General features: G+C 35.9%; 1 protein-coding gene across 1 annotated transcript in view; it reads left to right on the top strand.

The window, feature by feature from the left end:
- The first annotated feature begins 1,853 nt into the window (after positions 1 to 1,853).
- The window catches only part of LOC150107320 (regucalcin-like), a 29,495-nt gene continuing 7,256 nt past the window's right edge, over positions 1,854 to 24,092 (top strand). Inside the window, exons 1-3 of the mRNA XM_090391187.1 lie at positions 1,854 to 2,064; positions 11,500 to 11,685; positions 17,748 to 17,960. Of these exons, the coding sequence (XP_090247313.1) occupies positions 1,911 to 2,064; positions 11,500 to 11,685; positions 17,748 to 17,960 (553 nt within the window). The 5' untranslated portion in view covers positions 1,854 to 1,910. The remainder of the gene's footprint in view (positions 2,065 to 11,499; positions 11,686 to 17,747; positions 17,961 to 24,092) is intronic.

Genomic DNA, 24,092 nt, shown 5'->3' with positions numbered 1-24,092 from the left:
GGTGAGGATTGGACATTAGGTCAGAAGCCCTGGTCAGTTCTCCACATTCCTTTAAAGGAATGTGGGGATCTCCTCTTAATTATACAGCTTTGATTCCTTAAACACCCCAGCTTAATGGTAGTAAGCATATAGTTATGCACTTTGGCGTGATGAGATTTCCAGTGCCATATTATATTAGTGTGGTTATGTTACAAGAAACTAATGAGGCTTGGGATATTGGTGAATAGGAGTTTGAAGTTCACAGTATACATCTCCTAGTGAGATGTGTTTTACATTATGGGAAATACTAAGAATAGTGACCAGAGCTTTACCCACGTTTACAACGAGCTGCCCTGATGTTGCACTACCTTTAGACTTGAACCACCTTCAGGCACAAACTTAACTGTGTTATTGTTTACTTGGGAGAGGGAGTAAAAAAACCAAGTTAATAAAATTACTTGGTATCCTTAATATATATATATATATATATATATATATACAGGGTGTTCGGGATAAATTTGACAGTTTCGTAAGGAAAAAGAAAATCTTCTTTATATCTATTAAATTTAATGAATTGACAAAAAAACATTACAGGCAGAGTTAATTACAATACTATCAACAAGATTTACTCAAAATAACCACCATTAGCATCGATCACAGCTTCAATTCTGCTTCGGAACCTCGAACAAGCTGATGCTACAGTCTCCCTGGGAAGGGCCGCAAAAACTGTTTTAATTTTATTCATTAACTGGGCTTTTGTATTACTGGAAGTGCGATTGGTGTCTTTTTCAACTGCGCCCCATACAAAATAATCCATGGGGTTAAGGTCTGGGGAGTTTGGAGGCCAAACATTTGGACTGGTGAAGTCGTAGAAATTTTCAGACAACCATTTTTGACTTTTCCCAGAGGTGTGGCAAGGGGCCGAATCCTGCTGCCATACATACGGCCTACCATTGGCTACCCTTGTTATCCAGGGCTTGACTACAGTTAGCAACTCCACGAACAAAGCCCGAATTCCAATGCCAGGGTTCTTCAACACCTGTTCCTGCAGATTTACGAGGAATTCTGCTGTACGAACGCAATCAGATCGTCTGCTAGGGATCTTTCTTCTTGCTACATCCTCGTAGTCACCATTGCAAGTCTCTAGTTCATGCCTGATTGTTTTTACTGTATTCAGGGAGCATTGGGCAGCAGTCATAATATCCTTATTTTGATGGCGGGCACGAATCATCATGATACAAGTTATTCTCTTCCATGATTCAGGTGGGTTCCAGCTATCCATCCTTTCTGACATCTTGTATGTGAATGAAGAAGGGTCCAAACTTTTAAATGAAGAGAAGTGTGTGTTAATACATGTAACTTACGGAAAAATATAATTAATTATAAATATGTCAAATTTATCCCGAACACCCTGTATATATATTAAGGATAATATATATATATATATATATATATATATATATATATATATATATATATATATATATATATATATGGAATTTACATTATGGGATTATATAAGAAGAATACATTTATGACAAACTTTGAATGATACTTCTTTCACATTAAGAAAAAATTTGCTTACAGTAATTGTTATACTAATAACATAACGAACCGCTTATTGTTCTATATAAGAAATAACACATAAATAAAGTAATTCTTATTTATGAAAAAAACAAGTTTTATTTTTGGTATGCGCCAAGTGCACATAAATCTGCTCCTGGACAGTAAGAATAGATTTAATTGCCCTACGCAAAAAGTCCCGAATAATGTTGTTGTTGTTTTTTCTTTCGTTGCGCTGATAATTTCTATAACGTTATCACTAAGACATCAGTGAAATGCTTAGCGAAGAGACTCTAGTTCATAGCGGCACCTAACGATACCAACTCCAGATAATAGTTAACTTCCTAAGCGCTAACTTTCCTTTAAAGATGGCAGTTTCTGTGGTTTCGAAGCGGTTCTCAAAACTTGGGGAAGGAGTTCACTGGGAAGAAGAGTCGCAAAGTCTCCTTCATGTGGATATTGTTAGTGGCGATATCTGCAAACTAGATATCAAAACTGCAGAGACGGAAGTCTTTCATCTGGGTAATTTTTATTTTATTTACTTTTCTATTAATATTGTATCCAAATACTTGTTGATTAACGCTGCATGCTGCCGTCGGCAGGGTGTAGCATACAGGCAACCTGTCTCACGGCGCCACTTATAAGGGCGCTCGTTCAGCCGTATTACGGCAACAAGATATTTTACAAATATACTGTTTAGTTTAGAAAAGCTTATAAGCAGTTTTATTGTGCGATATCCCCGTAGAGCAAACATTTAATTAATATTATTATGTAATTGTTTTGCATTAATGTTTCTCTTGTAACAAAAGCAAAATAGCAATTGGAGATTTTCTTATATTTTTGTCTTATAATCCATCAGGGGCGATATTTAATTGTTTGCCTGAGGGCGCGGTCTAATCTGTCAAAGATCTAGGGGCTGCACGCATATATCTGTGTGTGTTTATTTGTTAAAGATACCAAGTGTTTGTCTTTCTTTCCCTCCCTTTTCTCCCCCGTCCCTATTGGGGCGAGTTGAGCCCCCCCCCTCAAGGCGGGTTAAGTATTTATGGTTGTAGATCCGTATGTTAATGGGGTCGGTTTGCCTGCTTGCGGGATGAAAAACCCTAGATAAACTTGAGGGGGAGGGGGGGAGACCCTGTTGTCCACGCCTAAGACCGGCTAACTTCGCTATGGCTGAGGAAGATCCTTGAGCTCCTCACGTCGGCGACGGGAATCGAACCGAGGACACTCCTTCCCCAGGCATATGGTTGCGAGGTTGCGAAGCGCAAAGCCACTAGGCTAACGGCGCGGACTATAAGAGCAATTGCTATTTTGCTTTTGTTATAAGAGAAACATTAATGCAAAACAATTACATAATAATATTAATTAAATGTTTGCTCTTTTCAATAAGAGCAATTAAAAAGAATGAAGTCGCAATAAGAAAATCTGTCATTTCTGGCACAAAACTTAAGTGCCAAATTATCATGGTACTCAAGAGATGCTTTATTAGAACAAACGGAACGAGCGCTCGTAATTTGGATTGAAGAATTAACTCAAAGAAGAATTCCTATTAGTAATTATTTAATTAAACAAAAAGCTCTTCGGTTTTATGAACAGATGAAGCAATTGGAGCCGTTTACTTCCGCTTCCCAGGCTGATAAAGAATTTTCGGCTAGCAAAGGATGGTTAACCGGGTTTTTAAAAAGGAATGCACTTCATAACGTGAAGATTACAGGCGAGATTGCAGCAACAGATGAAGAAGCATACAAAAATTTTCAAGAGAAGTTGTTAGCCAGAATTATTGAAGATGGTGGATATTGTCCCAATGAAATGTTTAACGCTGATGAAACGGGATTGTTTTGGAAGGAAATGCCTATTCGAACTTACATCGCAAAGTCTGAGAAAAAAGTAAGTGGGTTTAACACAAGCAAAGATCGAGTAACGTTGTTACTTTGTAGCAATGCATCAGGAAATCGAATGTTGAAATCCCTCCTAGTAAATCGATCTCTAAGATCACGTGCTCTAAAAGGCAAAGATCTAAAACACCTGCCGGTACATTGGATGGCTAATACAAAGGTCTGGGTAACAACTGCTGTATTTACTAAATGGTTCAATAATTGCTTTGTACTAGAAGTGGAAACATATATGAAGCAAAAAGCTCTCGATTTTAAAGTTTAATTAATTGTTGACAATGCACCAAATCATTCGAATTTAGAACATCCACATGTACAGGCAGTGTTTTTTCCACCCAATACAACAAGCATTATTCAGCCATTAGATCAAGGCATAATTGCTACTTTTAAAAAAATATTACGTTAAGCACACTTTTCAATTTATATTGGATAAACTAGAAAATTATTCATTAACAGTAACTGACGTTTGGAAAAAAAAATTTCTATTTTGGACTGCTTAAATCATGTTGCATCTGCTATCGCTGAAATAAGACCACAAACTTTAAATTCCTGCTGGAAAGCAGCTTGGCCTAGATGTGTAGCAAACGGTGCAACCATGCAAACATCTACATTATCAGCTGAAATCATTACTTTGGCACAGGAAATTGGTGGGGAAGGTTTTGTTACGTTTGGCCAGAATGATGTAGACGAATTGCTTGTGGATAATGCTTTAAGTGACGATGATATTATTGGATATCGATTAACTTTAGATATCGTCGAAGATCTAGAAAACGATAATGAAGCAGAAGAAAAACCTGTCCCCTCACTGCAAATATAATTCGAGAAGTTCTTGAACTGTGCAATAAATTGGAAAATCATTTTCTTATTAATGACACAAATTCTGAATGAGCCTTTAAATTCCAATGTGAGCTGAAGAACTGTATGTATGGATATCTCGAGCTGTATAAAAAATTAGTAAAATCATTATCGCAAGTTTAATCACTGATTACATTGTTAGAAGAAAAAAATCAGCACAGAACGAGGATGAAGCTAATTCTGTTTGCGAAGAACCATTGCCTTTACCATACAGATCTGATGCGCTGACTATCTCTTCTGGTGATGAAAGTGATTTCGCACCAGTTCGCAAACGTTGTCGAATATTGTCTAATAGCGACGATAATTCTGATGACAAAAGGTAAAAAAAAAAAAAAAAAAAAAAAAAAAAAAAAAAAAAAAGTTACTTTTCAATAAAATTAAATTAATAAAGCTTTAAAACAAACCTAGGCATTCTTATTTTCCTGATTTTTTATTAACTTTTTTATGCGATTTTAGGTTAATTTTAATTCATTGCTTCGGTTTTATGCAGTTTTAGAAAAGTATGGACCGTATCCCTAATTTTTCAACGTAAGTTAGGTCTTTTTTGTGCGACTTTTTATATGCGGTTTTCTGTGGAACGTATCTATTACCCAAGGAAGCAAAACAACGTTTTGCGCGTGAAATATATTCACGTCTGAGCTGCTTGTATATAGAGGCTAATGACTTCACATCACTTGCCTTAGTATTTATCCCATAATGCAAAGCACATGCACTATATATATATATATATATATATATATATATATATACACACACACACACACACACACGAGAAGATTTATTTGTTAATTAGTTCGCTTTTCTTATGAAGACCTGAGTTGTGATTTTTAAGGTGATGCTGTGCACATTGCATTTTATCAGCAGTATGTTGAACAGGGAGTTGAGCTTGAGAGATGCCAACATACTCGGTATCGATATAGAAAAAAGTCAATTATTCCCTATTCTCACTCCTTGTAAAATGCACAATATTAATGTACTGATTTTATTAAGAGACAATCTCAAACCCCGTCATCTCTGATGTGTCACTCTTTTAGAAATAGTTCCAATGGAAGTAAGCTAAAATATTAGCATGAAACACCCTATTTTAAAAGCAAATTGTACGAATATACACGAGATTAACCTTTTGTATTTTTTTAATTTGTGATATTTTGTTATTTTTAAGTGTTTGACGTTATTATAAATGTCATTAGGCATTTCTGCTGTGGCGAGTTACTTTATTAATGATATGTAATTATGAACAATTGTAATAAACATTTGCTAATGTCGCAAAACGTTTCAGGTAATACTTGATCCTCCTACTCTTCCAGTTTTAAGAAGTGCACAAGCAATAAATAATCTGGCGCTTTCTGAATTGGTTTTACACTTACAAGAAAAAGTTAAGAATGAACATTTTCTGGAAGACTACAGGTTCAGAGCTAACGGTGTATCCCCCCCCCCCTCCCGATCAGCACATGAATATGTTAAATTAGAAATTCAAGAAGGGCTCACATTTTTCGTTTGTACTAGAAAAGCTTTTTAAAAATTTGGGCCGTTTTTGTATTCCTTAGTCTTCTTTCTTAAAAATAGTATTGTATCATTTCATTCATTTGTATAATACAGCAATCCCTCGATTAGTGCGCCTAATGCGTTCTTTAAAACAGGCGCATTAATCGAAAACGCACTAATCGAATATAATAACTTATGGGAAAAAGTATAATTCGTTCCTCAAATTTATTTTTTGAACCTTAATTTTTTTATAAAATAATTAGGGTATGTCTCAGGGCCTAGTTAAAGGGAAACCATGAAGCTGAAAGACAATAAAACACATTCAGAATATAAATTTTATTATTCTGCTTCTTAACAAAGAATTGAGCTAACGTAGTTTGGCGGGCATTTTGTTTCTTTTTTTCATACAACCGACGGTATGGTCCTATTGCCTCTTCTACTCTTCTGCAAATTTTACTGCTTCTCTCTTCATCAGGGTCAACTTCTAAGCATTGCTGCTTAAAAACAATTTGAAAACAATATTTTCAAATTGTTTCTGTGAAATCTCTTTTGGCTGACTATCAGTGGTTAAATTTTCTTCATATTCTTCGGGATCTTCCCGCTGTGCATCTAAATTTAGCAGGTCGGAATCACTCAATTCTTCAGAATGAGATTTAATTAACTCTTGGACGTTATCATTAAAGGGGAGAAAGAAATGAAGGACGTACGATTTGGTCGCCAACACGCGAAATCACGTGCTTCATAGATAAAATTTTCCAATACAAGCAAAATAGTTACCACTTTAAAAACTGCAATGATCATAAAAGAGAAGTTAATTTTCCGACGTGTAATAATAAACAACTTATCCCAGAAGACGGATTGATTACCCTATTATCGGAATGGATTCTCCTCTTTGTGACATGCGCAGAAGTGTCGAGGGGTCTCGAATCTGTGGGCGTACTATAGCAGACGACATAAATTTTGGCGGTAAAAATTTGGAACAGTATACATCGTGTACATGGAAGTAGTGTAGTATGCCATTAAACATAACTTTGTAAAATGTTTTAAATCGGTAACTAAATTATTTCATTCTAGTGAGTGATTTTTTAAAATAGTTAGCCATAAAAATTTATAGATAGAAAATTTTAAAAATCTGTAACATTTATTTTTAAGATGTATTTAGGCGCAGTAATCGAATTTGGGTATCGAAAAAAAATGACGCACTAATCGGGGGCGCATTAATCGAGGGATTACTGTACTGTAAAAATTTACTTTTTCCATTAGGGCATTTCAAATCTATCACACAATTTTAATTTTTCTTTTCATTTTTTAAGAGAACTTGTTCTAGTTACTATCATCAGAACTGAGTGGTAGAAAAATCCAATGCTTCGTCAAACTCAGTCTTCTATTTTTAAAAACACTCTCTGATGCTAAATTAGTTATTATTATTATTATTACATTACTCTCGTGGAGTAAAAGACTCATCGAGGGGGAAGAGAGAGGTTTGTATCATTAACAATCACAATTTATAAGAAGCATATGAATATACTGGTGTCCAGAAGCTAAGGACGACCTACATTTTTATCTGTATATGAAAAAAAATTCATGAATACAGCCAAATGTGGACATAAATATTAATGCGCAAAAACATTTCAGTTATGGAATATGTCCACCTCCAAACTACGAGGCAGCTCTCCAACATCGTACCATACTTAGCACCAAGTGATTCAGGAGTTTTTGAGGCAAACTGGCCCACTTCTCCTTCAGAGCAAGGATACGGCCTTGTTTGTTTTCTGGAGGGAAATTTCGAGCAGCAATGAGTCTCGTATTACGTATCAAACATGTTCTATGAGGTTAAGATCTGGTGAGAGCGTGCTGGCCACTCGATTCGATTAATATCCTAGGTCTCCAGAAGTATCTCCATTGCTCGTGTACAATTATCATCTATAAAACAAAAAAAAAAGAATTCTTCGTTTACAGTGCCACGGAACAATCGGGAACAATCGAACATGACATTGAAGAACTTCCTTTCAATATCTTTTACAGTCATAGTACCTTTTTCCAGCGCTTGTAGCTCGGTGCGTCCATTAAGAATAGAAGAACCCAAGACCTCATGTTTTCTCCCACTTCTTCCGGTATGCTCCACATATAGAGTATGCAATGTCTCATCTGCAGATCCCAAAATTTAAAACTTACACTTGGCAACGTTATCCTGTGATACGCATCCAGCTACCCATAATTTTTAACTTATTCAGATCCTCCTAAAAAGCCACCACATCAGCACTAAACTGTAAGCTCTTATTTTCCACAAATAACTGAATACCTTCCTTAATTCCAGTGACAATATCATTGATATACAGGTTGAAAAGTAATGATCCTGGTACAGAGTCTTGTGGAATCCCTACTGGTTACTTTCCTTTTCTCTGATATTGCTCCTCTGTATACAATCGCTTAATATCTGTCAGACAGCAATTGCCAATCCACTCCACTAACTTAATACAGGTTTACCCTCGTATAACGCGATACTTATACAACGCGGTTTCGATATAACGCAGTCTATAAATTGTAGTAACCCTTTATCTTTTCATATATTTTTCACTGCCGACTTAAACATCAAATTTTATCTTCGTTAAATTTGCGTCTGCCCGTGTCGCGCATGTAGTTATAAGTAACGAATTTATATTAGGGGAAATACTCTTTAGCACATGTAATCAATTGTTTACCGTATAAAGTGTTTATTACTGAAAATTGTCTGCCAGGAAAGCGCATTAAAATCTTAAGTGTGTTAATCTCGAACTGAGCACTTTATTTTCTGGTGAGTTACATACATAATTAATGTTTTTTTTTTTGTTTGTTTGTTTGTTTGTTTTTAAATGAAAGATCAGCTCCTAGATTCAAAGTTTCCAAAGATAGAATTACTCTACTGTTTTGTAGCAGTGCATCAGGTGATTACATGACAAAACCAATGTTTATTAATCGATCCTCAAATCCTCGTGATATGAAAGGGCTCGAGAAGTCCATCCTACCTGTTTATCAGAGGGCCAACAAAAAAGGCATGGGTTACAGCTAGCATGTTTGAAAATTGGTTTTTCACGTGTTTTATACCCAATGTAGAAAGTTACACAAAGAAAAAGAATATCGATTTCAAAATTCTGCTAATTTTAGATAACGCACCAGGCCACCCAACAAATTTAAGCCATCCAAATATTAAATTGCCGGGCTGGTTGGCGGAGTGGTCAGCGTATCCGCTCTCCAGCCAAAAGTCTGCGGGTCCGAATCCGCCGTGGGCATGGATGTTTTTGATTGTCTGTGAAAACATTAGTGGTAATGATGGGCGATAGATTGCGTTGGTGTAGTTGCGGTTCGTTGTAGTTGGTGGAGACAGAGAGTTGTAGAGTAGTTGCCCTCTCTCGATGACTCCTTGGAGATGTTACGTAATAATAATAATACCTCACTTATTCAATCACTCGACCAAGGAATAATATCGACATTTAAGTCATATTATATTCTTCGAACATTCCAATTAATTTTGGAAAAAAATGAATCTTATCCAAACATGACACTGCCTCAAGGGTAGAAAGAGTTTTCAATATCGAATTATGTGAAAATTATTTCTCTGTCCATTAAGAAATTACAACTCTCTACACTGAATGCTTTCTGGAACAAAATTTCGTACCTCCAGTGTTATAATAAACGTCGCACACATTTTTGGTGGAGAGGGCTTTTGCGATATGGTTGAAAACGAAATTAGTAAATTAATTGATGGGAAAATAGATTTAAATGAGGAGGAACTGGTACGATTAATAGATGACGTCCAACCAAATGGCTGGGAAAGTATAAAAGTATAAAATGAGTGAACTGGTGGGTATATAATTACAAAGTTCTTTTAATGTACTAAGCTAGGTATAGGTTTCTCAGTCATTTAAACAGTGATTCCAGACTTTTTTTTTTTTCGAACAGACGTAAAAATTTGTCCTAAATACAAATGGTGACGCAATCGAAGTATTAGCTTAATGAAAGAACCACAATGCAAAATGGCATAGTTTGTTGTCTATGTGTCTATGTTGTCTATCTATCTTCAAGAACCAAACAATCTAAAACATTTTTGAATACTTGCCGACGTGGAATTTCTTTAAAAAACAGAAAAAAAAAATTAGAAAACACAACTATCTAATTAACTTACAAAATGTGTTAGAAAAATTAAAAATTCGACGGGCTTATGCAGTTAACGCCTTTTAGCAAATTTCTAATAGAAACATGAGAAACAGGGGTTACTATTTTTACTTGGTATTCAAATATGCCTTTTGCATTTAAATGTTGCTGTCGGCATTATACTTAACTTTAAATATATAAATATTATATTTCACATTGTTCAGTTTGAGTTATGGGATCTCCTAAGAAGAAGCTATCCTAGATAGCAGAAAATTCTGCTTTGAATGAAGTACATGTTGTTTATCCATTCCATTTATTCAGTATTCTTTCATTTTTCCATTTTGTCCAATAGAATATTTTATATAAATTCATATTTTATATTTTCTAATATATATATATATATATATATATATATATATATATATATATTTTTTTTTTTTTTTTTGTGAAGGCTGTCCTCTTGATATCTGTCTCAAAGTCCGTATTATGAACTATGGTAAGAAAAAAAATTACAAAAATCAAACAGTCTAGATAACATAAACAATAATCGAACAGATAAGATAACATTAACGATAAATGAATTGAACAGAAAAGATAATGCAACGAATGTGAATGAACAGAACGGGATTAGGAGCTCTTGCTCGAAAATTATTTCACATGTAGCTGAGAGCAAATTATACACTCATGAGACAAAACATTATGACTACCCAGCCTGTTTCCAGCCAACCAGACGGCACTGCTGACCAGAAAAAGACTGGTGGTGGCGGTGTCCTGGTACAGGGATTGTTCTCACGGACATTGCCATCTCCGAATGAGCATACTTTGACCTCTAATTCTTACTTGGTGATTGTTTCGGATCATGTATTTTCTTACATGTTCATAATGTGGCCCTGATCTGGACTCTACAAGATAATGCGCCATGTCACACGGCTCGCATTGTGCAAGTATGTTTCCGATAGTATCTCTAGGCATTTTGTGTACTTCCATGGCCACCTAATTCTTCTGATTTGAATCCCATCATTGAACATTTGTGAGATCGTGTGGAACGCAGCATCTGCCGGTCAACACAGGCAGATGGTCAGTGCCTCTGAGAAGTTATTCTGTCTAGCTAGTCTAGAATTCTTAGGATACCTTCTGTGGGCTAATGGAGTAAATGTCAAGACGGGTGCAAGTGTTTAAAGAAGGCCCAACACGCTACTAGGTAGATGGTCATAATGTTTTGGCTGATGAGTGTTGATTTTATTTTTGATTTGATTTTTATGGAGCAAAGACATCAAAGATTATACTGCGCCAGGACACAGGTTTCAGCGGTACATATGGTAAACGGTTAAATGACAATCACAAACATTCATGCCCTTGGCGGGATTCGAACCACGTCAGTCTCTTATCTGGAAAGTAGATGCGCTGACCACTCGGCCAACCGCCCGGCTCATAAGTGTATTTTGGTGTCTGGTATAACTAAAATCGTTAAATGGGCCCTTCAAATCTTTAAGTCTAAAGTTAACACCATTGCACAGACTTTTGAAATTTGATAAAAATGCTAAAAAATTTTAGAATGATTTTGATTTTCTGTAATTGTGATTTTTCTTTGCAGATGGACGTGTCAGCTTTGTCATACCATATAAAAGTAATCCCCGTAGCCTTTTAGTCACCCTTAATAATAAATTTATTCAAGTAAATTTGGATAAAAATGACGTGAAAATATTGGCAGAAGTCGATATAGGTTTGAACAATAGGATCAATGATGGCAAATGTGATGCAACAGGAAGGTTGTGGGCAGGTATGTAGAAATAATGTTTACTTTGTATGCACTATAGAAGGAGTTCAGTCTTATCTAAATGCATTTCGTTACTGTAATTTCACTTGATACAGGATACAGTTGTTTGAATAGGTATGTAACTTTAAAAGTCTGAAATATATGTACAGCATGCTCCATGGAATATTGTTATGCATACCATGCTCTTCTAATGTATCAGTTGGTTTTGTTATTTTGATATATTTAAATAATTTTTTATCCAATAGATTGGATTGATTTACATCTGGTTTAATTATATTTAATATTTTAAGAATTTTTTTTTTCATTGAACAGTTTGGAAACATGTTTTTATTAGAATGTTAATATTACAAACTTTAAGCCCATGTTTTCACTTATTTTTAATACTTAAAGGTAAGTAGATTAAATCAAAACTTGTAAAAGAAGCAATATTTCGATGTAAAATGCTTTGGGGATGTTCTTCTAGTTAATGCTGAGTTGAATAATATCATTAAATTAGAGATTTTTTAATAGTTTTAATATGTAATATCAATATTTTCCTTGTCATAAAACTATGTAACAGTTACAAAACAAATATAGGGAAAAAAAAAACACTTTTTGTCTATATTAGTGATCTTCAAACTTTTGCCTACCTTTTTTTCGCTACTGGAAAGATCTTGCGGGCCGCAAACAAAATCTGTTTACTTTTTTTTTTTTTTTTTTTAGAGTGAGTTAGTCAAATTATGCTTTCAGCATCGGAGATGAAGAAGAACAAAATTCTTAGAAATATACTAGTAAACAGAAAAATTTAGGAAAAATGAATATATTGCACTTATTGAAAGATTACGATGGTCAGTAGATATACAAAATAAAATATCTGTCCTAGTCAAAAGATAAAATTAAACTGATGAAATTAATACTTTATTTATCAGAAGATATGTATTCAATGCGATATTTGAGGTTCCAAATTATCAGAACGTTTATTAATATTTGCTTCAAGGTTCGTGAGCCACGGTCTTAAAATATTGTGCAAATATTTGTTTGAAAGTCTTGTTCTACAGTTTCATTTGACTGTTTTTTCATTTTGAAAATGTTGATTCACAAATGTGCCTACCAAAAATGGAGCACATGACTGATGTAAATCTCTTTAGGTTCACAAACGTATCAGTAGTGCTGAATATGCTGACCGTGAATATCATAGAGCCTCGTATATCATTGACATCTGTTATTTACTAAACCATCTCATTTGCATGCAGAATGATACTTGGACTCTTAAAATATTGAACTCTCATTACCAGTCTGTAATCATTTATCACCAGATACACTTCAGAATTAACTGATGAAAGTAAAACAAGAAAAAAAAAATCACCCACACCTAAACACAAGACACTAGAGAACTCAAACACTTCGCCAAACGGATTTGGCATATGTCTCGATGGATACTGACTGAAAGCAGCGGGAATAGGGTACTACTAATTTGGATGAATTCGCGCTTATGCTCGGCTTCATTCGGCAGGTTTCGACAATTCACAAAATTGGTTATTACTCACAGCTGTTTACCTCCTCCGATCTCCATAACAATTGGGTGAAAACTGATACTGAAATGCCACCATCTGTTTCATTTCAACGATGTCAGCGACCCACAGTCCATGTCCGTAGCTGGGACGAATTTGAGAGTAATTTAATACAGACGCTTTTAGTGATCATTTATTCGCATTGGGTTACTAAAAGTGGACACTGTCAAACGTATATAAAAATCTGAACGAAATAGACTGTCTGGGAGACCAAGGGCCATATCGAATTGCTCCGGGGGGGGATGCATGGCGCCCTCTGGTTGGGGAGCACTGGTCTGTATATTAATTTAAACATCATAAAAATGTAAAACAATAATTATCTCGTTTTAAGATCATAAACAGTCATATTCTCATTTTAAGATTTATGAAATTTAAATAGTAGCTAATAAATATCCATACTTGTACATAAATAAATTTATAACACCTATTCTTTTTTATTTATCAACAACTGCTCCAACAGAAACCGTCAGGTGAGGGACTAACAGCTCTCCACTTCCCTCTTTCTACTCAAATTTCTTCTTTGTGAGCACTGTTTCAGTTTAAGTTTCTTTTTTCTAGATCTTCTCTTATTTGGTCTCCCCATCTATTCCTTGGTCTTGATATTCTTCCTCTTGGTCTCTTCACTCCCAAATTTCATTTCATGCATTCTTCTTAGTAGTGGCGCATTCAGGATTTAATCTTGGGGGGGGGGGGGGAGTTAGGTAGACGATTTGAGAATACACACTATACATTGCATACGATCTATGACTGAGCATTTGCAGTGATCGCCAATACATGATGCCCGTGATCTCATCTTGCCCGGCTCGGACAAACAAAGTAGCGCTCGATCCGCCAGAGCACTACTTCGTTTGCCTTGCGTTCACAGTGGCCGTGATTCCAGAGAACTATAGGGTATTCCCACCTTGTAACCGCTTGTAACCTTGTAACCCTATGTAATCGCTAATTCATAAGTAATATAGAAATAGAAGACACGACACAACATAAATAAAATAAAAAAAAGGATTTTAATTAGGAAAAGATTTTTGAAAAATTTTCTAGTGTTTTTTTTCCTTTTTTTTTCCTTTTGGGTGTGCAACTGCTTCTTAGTATTCGTTCTCAATTCATTCTCATTATATGTTCACTTCAAGCGATAATTCACAAGCATTTCTTCAACACTTTCGGATTCTTATCCATTATTTGCTCTAATTTTTTTTCACATTAGAATAGACTGTTATCGTATCAAGGTTGCCAGCCTGGTTGGTCGAATGGTCTCCAACCAACAGGTCACGGGTTCGAATCCCACCTTGGGCATAGGTGTTCGTAATTGTCCTCAGGCGGGAGATGAATATCATCGCCCAGTGTAAGATCGCCTCCCCACTTATTGGAGTCCTGAAGTGGCTTACAATTAATAAAAATGGCAAAAAATTCTTAACCCACCCACGGTAAAGAAAAGTATTATAGGTTTATAATATCCTTTGGTGGGGGAGAACCACACATAAAAAATAAATGAAATAAATAAATAAAATATGAGGTTAGTATGAATATTAAAATAATTTTTCAAATCAATGTTCAAAACTCCTTTTTCAATATTCCATAGTCCAGAGAAGATCTCTGAAGGAACTTTCATTGACTGAGTACAGTAAATTAATATTATTAGCAAAGTACTTAAAAGTTTAGCTTAGTTCATCTTACCATGCTCATTGGCTATTTCAAAATCCATCATCAGCCGGCAAAGGTTGGTCGATTGGTAGAGCCTCTGCTACTAATGGCTCAGTTAAGTAAGTTTGAGCGCGGTTAGTAGTTAGAAGGGGACAGTCGTTCGATACTGTTGGCACACTCTCCCTCGATGAGTCTTTAGACTCCCTGGAGGTGTCTAATAATAATAATAATAATAATCATGCATATCAAGGATTTAGGCCTAGCATGGCCTGTTCCGGCCTTAGAAGTCATCGTTGAATCGTATTTCAAAATCCAGTTAAAGTAAACTCTACAACAGCATTATCTCCTAAAAACATTCCTTCACATATACACTGAGTGATTATCGCCTCCTTCCACATGATCTCTTCGGAAGCAGGAGGAACTAGATTAATAACGTTGCAACGATAAATTGATCTAATTATTATTTTTTTATTTTATTTTATTGCAATTTCAAGAGAAGAAATTAAGGAGATCATTTTTGTTATATGAGTATAAACATCAATTTCGAAATACGATATAGTGTATATTCTGAAAATTAATTTATTCATGTATTTTCCCATATAAAGTTAATTTTCCATTTATTTTTCTTAGAATATCAAAAGATCATTATTTCTTTTTCAGAATACGTAGCTAACAAATCAAATGAATACAAATCGAAGTATTTTAACATACTTCATTTATACACTGCTTGGAAAGAAGTTGAGAGACACCTCCATGGGCAAGATGCATCGTTCTTTGTAATGAGCCATTTGCTTGTAGCCGGAATGTAGCTGAGGAATATGATGCTCCAAAGTCAGTGCAACTATGTCCGGGCTAAATGGCTACAAGAAGGGAAACTGACGGAGTCTGAAAGAGGCGTTGCGATAGGATTCTATGTTCCAGGTCTATCTGTTCGGCAAATTGCTGGCAAATTGGCCCATCCCTGGTCAACACTCAGTGATACCATACTGAGATGGAAGTGCAGGGAGTCAACTGCAAGTGCTACCCGCAGTGGACGATCCACTACATTCACCGAACATAACCATAGGGTGCTACGAAGGGTAATATGTGAAACTGCCATTCGTCGGCCGACACGTTGAATACTGAGTTCCGGGCATTGATTGAAACACGAATTTGCACAGAAATATTCAGAACGGAGGCTCACAACATGGGTTTCCATGGTAGCAATATGCACACCCCACATTACCGAACCAAAATACAGCGTCGTCTTCGGTGGTGCAAAGAGCGTGTACAGTTGGACGTGTGTGGGTGTGGCGGATGCCTGGTGAAGGTCTCTTACCAGAATGCGTAACCCCAACTATGAAATTCGGAGGTTGCGGTGTGAGAGTATGGTCCTGTTTTTCCTGATTTGGCCTCTGACCTCTGTAGGGCCACGAACATTGAATTCCGAGAGTCATCCGAACATCTGGACAATGCAATGCTTCTCACTTTGTGGCGTTTCTACGCCTTACGTCTCTTTCAGCCAGACAATACACTCTGTCAATAAGGCTGTTGCTGTAACTGCGTGGTTTGTGGACATGAACTTGAACACACTTGACTGGCCTCCACAGAGTCCTGATCTTAATTCTAATGAACATCTGTGGTGTGGGATGAAGTGGAACGTCGGATGAGGTGAAGGTACGTCCGCCTCACAACAGTCCATCTCATTACGGGAAGAATGGTCCAAAATTCCAATTGATCTATATTGTACCTCGTGGAAAGTATACCTTGTAGGATTGCTGCGTTCATCTGAGCGAAAGGAGGTCCTCACACTGCATAATCTGAATAGAAATGTTGAAGATACTGCGATGTTTTTGAAATTCAGAGTTTGGTTTACTAGTTGTCTTTACGTATACGTTCTACAACACTCACTTCTCACACCTTCCTCTTTTTCCTTTTGTATTATATATAAATGATCTTAAACAATTGCATATTCTTCATTAAGGAACTAGTTCTTGTGAAATAGCCAAACTTTATATGCCACTCATTCTTCTCGGTTTTTCACAATAATTAATATTTAACAATATCTGTGTTTACTTACCTTAATGTTCGATGTACAGACGAACTCAAAATTCTCTTGAAATAATTTTCCTTCTCTTCCATCCTATTTTTCTTTTCTCGTTTTGTGACAATGGAAAAAGAAAGTTTTGGAGCATTATTTCAAGTCCTCGAATAAATACATCACATCCATAACTTTCTCAACATATATTAACATTTTTTTCATGTGACTAGGAAAATAATATTTCAAATTTACCTACTTTACCGAAGAATTCCGTTCACATACCTATGGTGACTCACTCTGGAATCTGGATTCTATTCAAAAGACATCTAAGACTATTTCACTCCATTCCTCTCACAGACATTTAGATTCTGCTATGCCTTTGGTTTCAAAATATTTCTGTAGAATTGTTCGTCTGAACTGACATAAACCTATTCGAACACGGGATACAGTCACTGACCATTTACTTTGCATTTCCGAATTTATTTTTCTTTGTTTGCATTTATTCGAATTCCGATTTATTTGTCTTTTTTTTTATTTAATTTTCCTCGAATGAATATTTGAATGTTTGTAGAATTGTCTCCGTCGTTCATATTCTTCACAATAAATTTTACTACTCAATCGGGTTTGACGTGTATACACGCCAAACATGAATGTGAAGTGAGTATTAAAATTGTAATACCATTGATATTATTGAAATATATGATGGATACAAAGTGTACGAAGAGCAATTTATTTCATCCATATTGACTTCCGTGTGGTCTGTAATTATGCTAATTTATATAATTATTTTTTTATTGTCCTGCGGGTTCTTGATAGTAGATTACATTTATTTCTTGTTTGGTATTTGTATTTTCTAGGTACATTGGCGATGGAACTAGTACTTGGAGCAGCTCCTCCTGTTGGTTGTCTATACAGCTTGGACGCTAATAATGTCGTGAAAAAGCACATGGACAGAGTGCATATATCAAACGGCATAGCATGGTCTCCCGACAATACAGTTATGTACTTCATCGATTCTGATCCAAAGAAAATATACGCTTTCAATTTTCATTTGGAGGACGGGAAACTGGGTAAGTCTACTAATATAATAATTTTATTTCTAATCAAAATAATAACAAAATGTTTTATAATGAAATGGAACGATGATTTTCATATTGTTACTTAGATTGTAAAAATTATGTACTTAGAATTATAAAGAAATACATACGCACTTCTTTATTAAAATATTTTCTATTTACATTGAATTACCATTTAATTTACATTGTATTTGTGAGCATTAAAAACATCTGAACTTGGCCATTGCGAACTGGTAATTTGGTATCTGTGATGGGCCTTCGGAACTTTCCAGTTAGGGATTTGTAATGATTATGGCAAAACAGCTGAAGACTATGAAGCAAGCCGCTCATATCTGATGATTGCATGTGTTCTCTCCAAAAGTCTTAGGCCTTATTGGAGGGATAAAATCCAAGTTTCTAGAAGAAGAGGTAAAAAAACCTCTGTCACTTCAGTATGACACAGAGTAAATCATTTGTAAAATCCTTTGTAAATGTTTCTGGCATTCTACAAGAGATTCAAAATAAGGTCTTCTTTCTGATCAAAGTCACAGGCGTTGTTCTGACTGCTCTACAAGAGCATTGCAAGCAGAAGGTAGATCACTCTCGTCTTATATATAAAAATCCAATATTCTGATTGGATTATTTATCTGCAGCTTTGCACCATTGGATAACTACCACCAAATTCTGTATACTTTTCTTAATTGATTACAGTCCATATTTTGAACCAAAAATTTGACTCCCAATTTTGGTTTCTTGTTTCCTTCAATAACATAGAAATTAAAAACTGAGCTTAAATTATATTCATTTATATATTTAAAGAAAAGTAATTTTAACAATTGATTAATGTTAATTTATAACACTGAAGTCATTCAATAACTGGTTGGTGTACCTGATAACTAAAATCATTAAAAACAGATTTTAATTGTCCATTAAAATTTTTTTAAATCATTAAAAACTGATTTTAATGAATATCATTTACCAAGACATAACGATAAATGATATTCATTACACCGTTCAGTAATCTGTGGTTCAACTTGAATATGGTCCAATGTAATAAAGTCAGTTCGAAACCCTGCCTGTTCTTTTCCCTACCTGTTTCTCTTACTAGGCGATGATAATCACTCCCACCTGAAAGATTTTACAAACATTCATATTATAGCGGGACTTCAACCCGCATTGTGTAGGCAGTAGGGAGACAGCATACCTCAGCCATTCACGCAGCTAGTAATAATAAAGTTCATTTAGGCCAATTCATCTATTCTTAGATTCATTAATTTAATTATTTCAAAATATTTAGTTTAATCATTTATAATATGACCAAATTGCAGTGGTTTACTGTGGGCTAAACTAAACTCTGAACTGAACGGATTCCTTCCCTCACAATTTATTTTGTTGACATTTGACGCTCAGTCTTCATATACACAATATGTTCCAAACATTTCTGATGTCTGAGTGTTTCACTAACTATTCAGTACACTGTATGACGAAGCAGCGATTACCGGTGAAATTTTCCTGGGTAGACGTTCCTTTAAATATTAATAAATGGACATGTTATTTTATCCTATTCTTCCATCGAAATAACAACCTGTATAGCGAAGTCGAAATTGTTGACCCTCTTAGCCTACATTATAGCTCTTAATGTAAGTCCATTATTTGGTTCACACCAGGATTATGCACTGGTCATTCTAACCGTTTCATACAATTCTTTCTCCCCCCCCCCCCAGTACGAGGCTGTCCTGGTCGAAACAAAAAAAAAAAAAACATCCCGAAATCATAACACCACTACGTTACACGTAACAGATGGGGATGAACATATTCTGTTAAGTAACGTTCTCTGACCCAAAACCAAAAAAGTCCATCTGATCTGAAGAGTATATTTTGTGATTTGTTACTCCCCCCCCTCCATTCTAATCTCCACCTTTTCCGCAGTTGAGTCGCAATATACCGATTTCATAGCTTTAGTTGCTTCATTCATCCAAACCCCTCAACATCTCAGCTCTCCGAATGGTCTACCGTCCATTTAAGGCGCGCTCTGCGTCGTACAACTGGAACTCGGTATTGTTTTTCTTATGTTCGGCGTATGTGTAACAGCTTTTTTTTTTTTTTTTTTTTGTGAAACTCGAGTTTATGTACCTTAGGTTTTAGCACAAACTTCAACACTTATAAAATGTTCTGAACTTCTGGTTCAAAGAATCTGCTGATGCATAAAAAGGAGACACACACAACCCTGTTGTGTGTCTCCTTTTGTGCGTCACAATCACATTAATTTATTTGAATTTCAAAGCGAATGAAGTTAAAAAAAAACATCTACCAAAAATAAAATCAAAATAGTTATTAAATTTAGAAAAATATCAATTTCGATCTTTTTTTTAAAAATCAGTCGTACATTTACTTCAGTTTTTATCAGTTTCCGCATTCTGGCCGCTTACTTTTAACAGGCTTCGGGTTCAAATTCCGCCATAGGCATGGATATTCGTGATTGTTCTAAAGTGGGAGATGAATTTTATCTCCTGATGTGAGAATACTGCCCCGCTTATTAGAGGCCTGAAGTTACTTGAAAACTTGCATGTTTGTTTCTAGAACGGGGTTTCCGGATTATATAAAATAATAAAAACGTATTAAAAAATTAAAATATATAACAAAAATAATCCTTAGCCCCACCAGTTACCAATATATGAAAGTAGCACCTGACTTTAAATGCTACTTTTCAAAACTTCTAAATAAAATTTGTGAGCCAAGTAGAATTTATACTGCGAGAAAGTTTGTGTGTGTGTGTGTGTGTGTGTGTGAATCAGGGTTTCCCAACGGGGTTCCGCGAGAGATCATGATTGGAAAATAAACACTGTATAAATAATGCTTTATAATAATAATATATCGTATAATGCATAAATAAATAAACATAAAAATATAATAATTTTTATACAAATACTCCTTGAGACCTGAAAATTATTTCAAGTCTGCAGTGTAAAAAGATTGAGAAAGACTAGTGTAACGGTAGAAAGAGCAAATAAACACTATGTCCCGCATTCAATATTTTGCTAAACTTTTCAATTTGTTTCAGAATAGAATTCAGGTAATCATGCTCACTGAAAACAACCCTTTAACTAATGAAATCTTTATTAAATGATCGTTCATATTTTTCGGAATGATAAATGATAGTATTGTTATTCATGGAAAAACAACAGTGCTTCATTATTTTCTGTTTATAATAAATATTTCAGTTAATTGATATTTAGATTTGTTTTTAGTTGATTATGGCAAGTACTAGGAAATGTGACGTTGATGAGAGTCTATTCGATTATATGAAAATCACACACACACACACACACACACACACACACACACACACACACACACACACACACACACACACACACACACACACACACACAAAGTGTCACGTGGTCATAATAGTAAAATTAATTTCCCACATTAATACTGCTGCACGAGTATATAGTGACTTGCTGTATTAATAAACAATACGAAAAATTAGTGAATAGATACAAGATTTCTATAATTCTAAATGAGAAACTTAGCTTGTATTATTTTCATAATATTGTAAGTCCACTTTTCTACTTTTGATAAAATTTAGTTACATCTTAAATTTCGAATATTAATATCTTTAGGTTAAGTGTATCATGAAGCTATTTTTCTCATCCCATAAAAGTGCTTTTAACTCCTCGGCAAGTTCTTTATCTCGAGTTCTTATGTGTACCTTCATCCTTCTTTAGCTAACCTAGTTATTAAGAGGTTCTTGAAGGTCGAATAAAGTAGTGCTTGATGAGGATACAACATGACGTTGTAGTTTAGGGAATAAAAATCCCTTATTGTTTTTCAGCCAGTAAGCGAAACTAAGATTGAAAACTACGATCTGAACGTTTCATGCCGACGAACTGTCGGCGGATCCAAGCGTAAGTGACCACTTGGTAGTGCCACACCACGGCAACTCGTTGCAAAGGTGGAGCAAGCTCCATCACTGTTCTTGATATTTTTTCATAATTTAAAAACACACAGCTCTTAGGAGATGTAGTATTGTTTTACATTATGAGGAGAGGTCACTACCCTGACCGGTTTCAACCTTTTTTGAGGTCTCATCAGTGAGTAGCTAGACCTAGAATATCAGAGTTTAAGTGAAAAGAACTTACATACTTTTGCTATACGATTGCCAGAAAGGTGTGTCACTATATTATATATTATATTATAACATATTATAACTAAGACGCTTGGATCCGCCGACAGTTCGTCGGCATGAAACGTTCAGATCGTAGATTTCGATCTTAGTTTCGCTTACTGGCTGAAAAACAATAAGGGATTTTTATCCCCTTAACTTATCAACCTCGCCAGAAAAAAATAGCCGTTTGGCTTTTCATCTTAGTTATAATACGTTATAATATAATATATAATATAGTGATACACCTTTCTGGTAATCGTATAGCAAAAGTATGTAAGTTCTTTTCACTTAAACTCTGATATTCTGGATATTTCAATACGGTTTTCGTTTTGCTGTCACTGTGATCGGACCTTTCCTTTAGACTCTACGTAGTTTATTTATTTTTATATAGGGTTTTTCGGGAAGCTTGCATTGCACTGGAACTAACACAGTTCGTGATCTACTATCTCCCCCTCTGTATGAAATGAAATATGCAGAGGTCTAATGGCCGGCAGGCCCCACCCGCAATGAGAACCAGTGGTGGTTGAATGGTTTTAGGGAGGTAGATCGCTGTACTGTGTCCAAGTAAGCTCCTGAAACTCCTTTTTCCACGTTTTTAGGATAGTCTCCTATAATAGATTAACTTTTTGCTGGTAGACGCTTATTCTAAGCTGTCCGGGATTTGCCAGTAGACTCTCAGTCTACAGGATTACCTGGGAAACTGTTAGTTTCTCTCAAGCCAAACTATGGACTCTCCATACGACGAGCTTGATTTCAAACAGCTTTTGGCTGCCTTTAAGCATATTGGAGGCCTTCTGCAAAGGAAATGGCCAGGTAAGGTGGCAATCCACCAAGTAGAAGAGGTGGATACAGAGGACTGTCAATCCCCTGACCCTCTCCCCAGCACTTCTCAAGATAACACCAGAGAGATTATGTCACCGGTTAACGACCAGCCCCTAGTGGACTCAGATAACTCTACAGACTATCAGGTTGTCAGCAGAAAAAGCGTAAGAAGAGTTCACCAGCAGCAGAGCCTGAAATAGTATATCAAATGGACACATCAGCGCTATCTGGTGCAAGAACAGAGACAGATATACTGACACAGCCAAAAGAGAGGATACCACCAGTAATCCTGAGATCTAAGTTAAAATGGTCGTCACTTGCACAAACGATGAAGAACAATAATATCAAGTTCTCATCAGCCAAAAACACAAATGATGAAGTCCGCATACAGCCCGAAGGAACAACGGACTACCGCCAGCTCACCAGGCTTATGGATGAAGAGAAATTACCATATCACACATACCAACTAAAAAGTGAAAAAAACCTTAAGGTAGTTATCAGAGGATTGGTAGAAAACATAACATCAGAAGAGATAGCTACTGACCTCAGATCACAAGGCTTGGAGCCGATCAAGATTTCTCGTATGTATCGAACAGACAAGCGTCCCATGCCTCTGGTCTTAGTGGAGATCAGTAAAGATCAGAGAGAAATCTACGATCTCAAAATAGTCTGCAACTTGGTGATCAGGACTGAGCCACTGAGAAGAAAGGCATCGGCTGGTCAATGCCATCGCTGCCAAAAATATGGGCATGCGCAAATGCTATGCAGAGCAGACTACAAATGTGTAAAGTGTGGTGGCAACCATCCCTCGCACACTTGCATCAAGCCAAAGACCATACCTGCTAAATGTGCGAACTGCAGCGGCCCACATCCTGCGAATTACAAGGGTGTTCTCTACATCCATCCAACCTCCAAAAGTCTAGACAGGAGTCAGTCCCATCCATTCAGAAAAGTATCATGAGATCTGCGCCTGAAATCAAAGCGCGGGTAGTTACGCCAGATAAATCTTATGCTTCGGTGGTTTCCTTGCGTAACACCGAGGTACTCCCTGCAACTAGCAGTCAAAACTCCTCAGCAATTCTCACTGCTTCACTAGGGGAGATGTTAACGGCCTTTAGCAAAACAAATCCAAGCCAGGCCGACACCAACAAATT

This window comes from Typopeltis vanoorti, chromosome 4 (assembly GCF_054136105.1).
Source record: "Typopeltis vanoorti isolate ZY-2024b chromosome 4, IOZ_Tvanoo_1.0, whole genome shotgun sequence".
Classification (NCBI taxonomy): Eukaryota; Metazoa; Arthropoda; class Arachnida; order Uropygi; family Thelyphonidae; genus Typopeltis; species Typopeltis vanoorti.
The sequence above is the reverse complement of the archived record's forward strand: the minus strand, read 5'-3'. Positions and strand labels throughout refer to the sequence as shown.